Raw genomic sequence first — 8,351 nt, 5'->3', positions numbered from 1 at the left:
AACCTTGGGCTCGAGAACATGTTTCCGGCGGCTGTTGCTGTAACCCTAACCCATTCTGTCTCCTCCTGCTCTTAACTCCTCCCCTTAACTGTCATTAAAGCCACGCGCCGTGTCGGACCTCATTAATGCTCTCCACAATTCCTCGGCATTACAATGCATGGGACATACTTATGAATACGTAGACATAATTCCTCTAACTTCATGTTCACAGTATTAATACCCCTATATGGGAATGGAATAAGGTGTGTGTGTGTGTGTGTGTGTGTGTGTGCGTGTGGTTGGTGAGCTACAGTTTCCTGTCAAGGGAGGAAAACCAGAAAACTGGACTTGCCCCCCCCTCCCACGTTTCCTCCAACACTACACACACACACACACACACACACACACAGGTAAGTTTACATATTAAAGTGCAACTGCAATCATTACACAAAACACATGCACCAGCTAACAAAATTACGCCACACGATAAAGTATTTTATGGAGGTCCGCCCAATAATCTTCAACATGCACTTAGAAATAGTGAGTCTAAATAACAACAAGTAAAAGAACAAGAGAAAGACGCATTAACTCACTAAAGTAAAGGAGTTTTATAACAGCTTTACATAGAGCCTAATTGGACTGTCAAGTAGCCTAATCGATGTGCGTGTGTATGTGTGTGTGTGTTTGTGTGTGTGTTTGTGTGCGTGCATGCGCGCGCGTGCGTGAGCGCAGGAACAGGAACCCCTCCGCCGGTGCTCGGCAGGAAGGTGACGTCAGTTGGCCCCACAAGGGTATTCGGAATTAAAATATTACTCTGTGTGTGTGTGTGTGTGCGTGTGTGTGTGTGCGTGCACGCTGTGGAGAGAGAGTGTGTGCAGAGAGAGAGAGAGAGAGAAAGAGGAAGAGATGGTGTGTGTGTGTGTGTGTGGAGAGAGAGAGAGAGAGAGAGAGAGAGAGAGAGAGAGAGAGAGAGAGAGAGAGCGAAGGAAAAGCGTGTTTACACAGACGGCCGAGCGCCTGGGGAATAATGCGCTAGAGGAAGTGAGCCGGCTCTCTGTCTGCGCGCTACTTCCTGCTCTGAAGGAGAAGAAAAAAACCTCCGGATCCCCTTTCAGTCTCGGACCCGTAGCCCAGACACATCAGCATGGAAGAGCAGCGCATTAGACGGGATTCTCTCTAAAAACAACCACGGAACACAAACCCACGTCTGTTGCGCCAGGGTAGGTGGGCTCCCTTGGCTTTTCATAATAACTTCATAAAAAAAACAGAATGCTCTTCGAGTCTGAGTAGGCTATACTGATAGTGAAATCTGTAGCTTCCAAGAAAAATATTGCATGGAAATATGATACAATTTTCGATCATCACCGTGAACTTGAAATGTACAGGCAAAGTTTAGTCTAGATCTTCTCTGGACTAGACTACCAACTTGCGTTGTTGTCTCTATCTGAATACAAGTTGAACATTATTTTCATCTTCATTAATGCCTTTGGCTCGTAGTTCATCTTTCACGTTGTCCAAACGTTGGCTTTTCACACACTGTCATCAGAAAGTGGTGTGTGTCCCCTGTGGTCTTATAATATCCGGAAACAGTTCTGTTGTTAGTAAATTCGGGGGGACTGAAGTTTATAAATGCGCTGGCCCTTTAAAAAGCTGTAGTAGACTTTCTGGTTTGTCTGGACCTCGCAGACTAATTGCCATGCGCTTCCGGATTGAAACTGGCAGCAGACAACATCTTGAAAATGAGTCATTGGTGCAAACAAAGAGTCGTTTGAGCACTCCAGCCTCTCCATCCATCACCGATGACTCTGCTGCGCTCAATCTTACCGCAACCTTTGTGTGAATATTCAGGGTGAATTTGATGTGTGGAGGAATAGCGAGAGAAACAGAACTTGGCATCTTTTAGGCACCCAGCTGGATGAGCGCATGACGCGCGGTGCCCACAGCGGAGAGTTGATTTTTCCACTGGCGTTGCGCAGGAAGAGAACTTTTAGTCACCACGCACACACACACACACGCGCGCACGCGCACACACACACACACACACACACACACACACTCGACAATATGCGTAAAAGTAGCCTACTGTCACCTATGTCTGTTGCAGACACATTCGTAGCTAGTTATAAGAATTATTAGGCATTTACTAATAGTGCTATAGACGACTCAGGGTATAGACACAAGGTATAGACTAAGCTTCCCTATGTCGTGGGTATCCCAAAATAAACAGTTCCTGCTGGTTTCTCTGTGAGCAGTTCTCTGAGGAACATCAAAGCGCAGGAACATACATCATAAAACATGTCAAAGCACGACCCAAGGGACACACACAGCACATGTATATGCATTCTCCATATGCTGTTGTGGATCTGTGTGTGTGTGCCGTATGTCAGTCTGTGTGTGTGTGTGTGCGTGTGTGTGTCCTATCCGTTGGGTCCCTGTGTTTCCGATGGCTCCTCCGACAGGAATTCCTACCTTTGAGTTGAGGGCCGGTCTTTCCGCAGCAAGACGCCACTGCAGCAGAATGAGAGGAAGTCCTCATTTAGACAGCTTTACACACACACATGCAAACACACACATGCACACACACACACGCGCACACACACATGCACACACGCACACACACATGCACACACACACATGCACACACACACGCGCGCACACACACACATGCAAACACACACACACACACATGCACACACGCCCACGCACACATGCACACACGCACACATGCACACACACGCACACACACACACACACACGGGAGACCTCTACAGGAAGCACAGACAGGAGTCTTCACCTGGGGCCCTTTCCTCTGCTGGGCCCTCGTTCCCGGGGAAGGAAGTGGAACCTGGTGAGAGGGAAGATGGATGATCAGAGGGGAAGAAGAGGAGGCTTCTGGGAGGATTCAGAACGCTGACCTAGGGCTTTTTAACTGGCTCAGCTTCCCTCACTGTTTTAAGCGTGTGTGTGTGTGTGTGTGTGTGTGTGTGTGTGTGTGTGTGTGTGTGTGTGTCTGTGTGTGAGAGTGTGTGTGAGTGTGTGTGTGCGAGTGTGAGTTTGTGTCTTTCGGTCTTGTCTGTGCCTGTGTGTGTGTGTGTGTGTGTGTGTGTGTGTGTGTGTGTGTGTGTGAGTGTGTGTGTGTTAGGGCTGCAGAATTAATCGAAATCGCGATTATGTCCTCCGCGATTAACTAATCGCAAAAGGCCGCAATTAATGTGATTAATAATTTTGTGTGCTAGGACTACACGGACGAATCACAGGTGCTTATGCTGTCTGACCAATCACATGCGTTCCTGCTGAGTGCGCTGTGCGTAGCAATTTCACTGAGAAGACAGATAGCAGTAGGTCAAGACACGAGTACCTGCAGCCGTGAGTAGTGAAAAAATGAGCGAAAACAAGATCAGTGAGTTAGTAGCAAGAAAGGGATTAACGTCCGTGATTTGGGAGCATTTTGGTTACGAAAAAGATGATGTCGCTCAAGCCCAGCAGGTCATATACAAACTGTGCAGAGCTAAAGCTATTACTTTGAAATATTAATCACAATTATTAATCGCAATTACCATTTTGAAGCAAATAATCGCAATTATTATCTTTTGTCCTAATCGTGCAGCCCTAGTGTGTGTGTGTGTGCGTGTGCGTGTGCGTGTGTGTGTGCGTGTGCGCGTGTGCGTGTGTGTGTGTGTCCCAGGTAAACACGCGTACCTGGTTGCAGCATTGGCTCGTCGCAAGGTTCCTGACCACATCCTCTTTTTGTCACCATGGCAACATCCTAAAATCCACCACTGTTTAGCCCCGGTTGGCACGACACTCTGCCCCCGCCATCCGCGTGCACACGCACACACACACACATACACACGCACACACACACACATACACACGCACACGCACACACACGCACGCACGCACGCTCACACACACATACACACACACACACACACATAAACACGCACACACACACACACACACACACACACACACGCACACACACACACACACACACACACGCACACACATAAATACAGCTCTGTCCCACAGAGGACACACAGCACTTCCAAGAAAGTGAGTAGCCTTGAGAACCCATGGTTCTGGAGCCTAGTGGCCCATAGGGTCTCCTGGTTCCTTAGCGTGAGGCAGCTTGATGTACGAGTCCACCCCCTGGACATGACGCTAGTATGTAGAAGTCCACCCCCTGGACATGACGCTAGTATGTACTAGTCCACCCCCTGGACATGACGCTAGTATGTACTAGTCCACCCCCTGGACATGACGCTAGTATGTAGAAGTCCACCCCCTGGACATGACGCTAGTATGTAGAAGTCCACCCCCTGGACATGACGCTAGTATGTAGAAGTCCACCCCCTGGACATGACGCTAGTATGTACTAGTCCACCCCCTGGACATGACGCTAGTATGTACTAGTCCACCCCCTAGACATGACGCTAGTATGTAGAAGTCCACCCCCTGGACATGACGCTAGTATGTAGAAGTCCACCCCCTGGACATGACGCTAGTATGTACTTGTCCACCCCCTGGACATGACGCTAGTATGTACTAGTCCACCCCCTAGACATGACGCTAGTATGTAGAAGTCCACCCCCTGGACATGACGCTAGTATGTAGAAGTCCACCCCCTGGACATGACGCTAGTATGTACTAGTCCACCCCCTGGACATGACGCTAGTATGTAGAAGTCCACCCCCTGGACATGACGCTAGTATGTACTAGTCCACCCCCTGGACATGACGCTAGTATGTAGAAGTCCACCCCCTGGACATGACGCTAGTATGTAGAAGTCCACCCCCTGGACATGACGCTAGTATGTACTAGTCCACCCCCTGGACATGACGCTAGTATGTACTAGTACCCCCCCTGGACATGACGCTAGTATGTAGAAGTCCACCCCCTGGACATGACGCTAGTATATCACAGGGACCCCCAATCCAACCCTTGATGCTGAGTGCCAAGCAGGGAGGCATCGGGTATCATTTTTATAATCTTTGATATGACTCGGCCGGGGATCGAACCCCCAACCTCCCAGTGCCATGGAGGACACTCTAACCACAAGGCCACTGAGCTGGTAAACTTCCAAGAAAGTAAAAAAATATAGATTAATTAAAAATCCCCCCCAAAAAATTTTTTTAGTTCTGAGAAAGAGCCTTTGTACTCGAAACATCACTCTTTTATCTCGCAATACATTTTTTTTATTCCCTTTTTAATGGGAGCTATCTGGTGTGCGGAACTCTATTTTTCCTAAACCTCTTAGAGATGCCACGCAGGAATATCTGTAGTCTAACCTCTAGTCAGTCTCTGAGTGTTTGGTTCAGGATGATAAAACCTCTGATCACACACACACCCTCCTGTGTGGAGCAGCATCAGCTGCAGGTCTGTGAGCAGCGGGAGGGAGGGGGGGGGGGGGGGAGGGGGAGGGAGGGAGGGAGGGAGGGAGGGGTATTTAAATATGGTCTGAAGTACTGTAGCTGCCCTGCCACTCAGAAAGAGCTGCTATTTATCCACACTCTTATCATGTTGAGGCAGGCAGCTGAGTTCTCAGAGTCAATAAGAGTGTGTGTGTGTGTGTGAGGGAGAGAGAGAGAGAGGGAATGTGTGTGTGTGTGTGCGCAAGGGGTCTCGTGCCTCCATGGTGATTCCTCAGGGTGTGTGTGTGTGTGTGTGTGTGTGTGTGTGTGTGTGTGTGCCTTCATGGTGATTCCTCAGGGTGTGTGTGTGTGTGTGTGTGTGTGTGTGTGTGTGAGAGAGAGAGAGAGAGAGAGAGATTGAATGTGTGTCTTCAGTCCTATCCAGAGACATAGTGTGAGTCCTCCACCGTAGGACATTCACAACTGGTATCTTGACAGTTACTCCAGCGCCTGGCGTATTGGTGGTCCAAAGTCTACTCTGTGTGTATAGGTGTGTGTGTATAGGTGTGTGTGTGTGTGTGTGTGTGTGTGTTTATGGGCAAGCTTGTAATGGGGCAGGAAATGCCTTCTGGGTTGGGGGCGGGACATGGACAAGATTTTTGTACTTGAGACTTAGAGTGAATGTGGGTGAATGTGAGGGTGAATAGACAGTTCCTCTGACCTCTCTGCTCCCTGTGTCCCCCCTCTCTCCCTCCATCCTTCCCTCTCCCTACCTCCTTTTCTCCCATCTGCCTCAATCCATCCTCCAACCCTACTTCCCTCCATCCATCCATCCATCCATCCCTCTATCCATCCATCCATCCCTCCCTCCATCCTTCCCTCTATCCATCCATCCCTCCCTCCCTCCCTCCCTCCAGTCATGGAGAGCGCCATCACGTTGTGGCAGTTCCTGCTGCAGCTGCTGCTGGACCAGAGCCACAAGCACCTGATCTGCTGGACGTCGACCGACGGGGAGTTCAAGCTGCTGAAGTCGGAGGAGGTGGCCAAGCTGTGGGGGCTGAGGAAGAACAAGACCAACATGAACTACGACAAGCTGAGCCGGGCGCTGCGCTACTACTACGACAAGGTATCCTCCTCTTCCTCCCCTCTCCTCTTCCTCTCCCTCCTCCTCCTCCTCCTCCCCTCTCCTCCCCCGCTGCGCTACTACTACGACAAGGTATCCTCCTCTTCCTCCCCTCTCCTCCTCCTCCTCCCCTCTCCTCCTCGCCCTCCTCTCCTCCCCCGCTGCGCTACTACTACGACAAGGTATCCTCCTCTTCCTCCCCTCTCCTCCCCCTCTCCCTCCTCTCCTCCCCCGCTGCGCTACTACTACGACAAGGTATCCTCCTCTTCCTCCCCCTCTCCTCCTCCGCTCCCTCCTCCTCCTCTTCCTCTCCCTCCTCTCCTCTCCCGCTGCGCTACTACTACGACAAGGTGACCACGCCCGGTCTGAGAGAACACTACACTACCATCCCCCAGATAACTATGAAACCACTATCCTCCTCTTCCTCCTCCTCTCCTCTTCCTCTCCCTCCTCCTCCTCTCTCTCCTCCCCTCTCCTCTTCTCTCCTCACACTATCATAACAATTATGTAAGGTATAAGATACTAATACTACAAAACTCACTGTACTATGCACACTAATAATAATAATAATAGTCATCATCATCATCATAATGGTAAATGGACTGCACTTATATTTCCACCTTAGCGGCACTCAAAGCGCTTTACAATGGCCTCTCATTCACCCATTCACACACACATTCACACACCAATGGCGGTAGCTGCCATGCAAGGTGCTAACCTGCTCATTGGGAGCAATTTGGGGTTAGGTGTCTTGCTCAAGGACACTTCGACATGTGGACAGTCGGAGCTGGGATTCGAACCACTGACCCTTCGATCATTGAATGAGCCGCTCTACCAACTGAGCTACAGTCGCTCCAATAATATTTTTTATTTAACCTTTCAGGATACTAAAGGTCATCGCACAAAGCATGATAATATATACAGTATATACACAACAACCCGTAAGGGCAATCCCTGTACACTATCCCTGTATAACAATGTAATTATTATTATTATTATTATTATTATTATATCCCTGTATAACAATGTAATTATTATTATTATTATTATTATTTTATCCCTGTATAACAATGTAATTCCCCATCAATGTAATCATGTTATGCTGTCTAGCCAGGGTTGAATCTGACCCACGTTATCTTCTCCCTCCCCAGAACATCATCAAGAAGGTGATTGGCCAGAAGTTCGTCTACAAGTTCGTGTCGTTCCCCGAGATCCTGAAGATGGACCCGTCGGCGGTGGAGATGGGGCGGGGCGGCGAGGAGGTCGGCGCCGGCGGTCTGTCGGACGGGGAGGGGGGGGAGGAGGAGGCGCGCGGCGCCCTCCTGGGAGGAACGAGTACCTGCACTCGGGCCTCTACTCCTCCTTCACCGTGAGCTCCCTCCAGGACGTGCCCCGCCCCTCCGTGAAGGCGGAGCCTAGATCCCACGACCACGACGGCCCCACCGTCATCCGCTTCGTCCCGAACCGCGGGGGGTGTCGCTGCCCTCCGCCTCGCCCCCTCCCTCGAGCACGGAGGGCTACCAGTCGTTCAAACTCTCCCCTAGGCCCGCCCGCTCCTCCTCCTGCTCCTCCTCCCCGCCTCGCAGCCCCGCCCACTCCGCGTGGAGGGGGCGGAGCCCGCCCCCGCCGAGACTGACGAATCAGAGCACGGCGCTCAGCCTCTCAACCTATCGTCCGGTCACAGAGAGCGAGCCCGGACCACACCCACGCCGGAGAAGAGGGGCTTGGCCAATTTGGTCCCGCCTAAAACCAGGAAGCCCAAAGGCCTGGAGATCTCCGCCCCTTCCCTCCTCCTGACAGGAAGTGACATAGGCTCCATCGCGCTCAACAGTCCAGCGCTGCCCTCAGGGTCGCTGACCTCCACCTTCTTCACCACACAGGTCAGCCCTAAATAC

General features: G+C 50.7%; 1 protein-coding gene across 1 annotated transcript; it reads left to right on the top strand.

The window, feature by feature from the left end:
- The first annotated feature begins 1,061 nt into the window (after window positions 1-1,061).
- On the top strand, window positions 1,062-8,209 carry elk3 (ETS transcription factor ELK3). Its single transcript, XM_084447922.1, is given in 4 exon segments — window positions 1,062-1,199; window positions 6,251-6,459; window positions 7,608-7,764; window positions 7,767-8,209. Coding segments are annotated over 3 exon segments (690 nt in total). The 5' UTR covers window positions 1,062-1,199; window positions 6,251-6,252; the 3' UTR covers window positions 8,093-8,209.
- Window positions 8,210-8,351: the final 142 nt, after the last annotated feature.

This window comes from Borostomias antarcticus, assembly GCF_949987555.1.
Source record: "Borostomias antarcticus genome assembly, chromosome: 13".
Classification (NCBI taxonomy): Eukaryota; Metazoa; Chordata; class Actinopteri; order Stomiiformes; family Stomiidae; genus Borostomias; species Borostomias antarcticus.
Note: the sequence above shows the minus strand (reverse complement) of the source record. Positions and strands in the feature narration are given on the sequence as shown.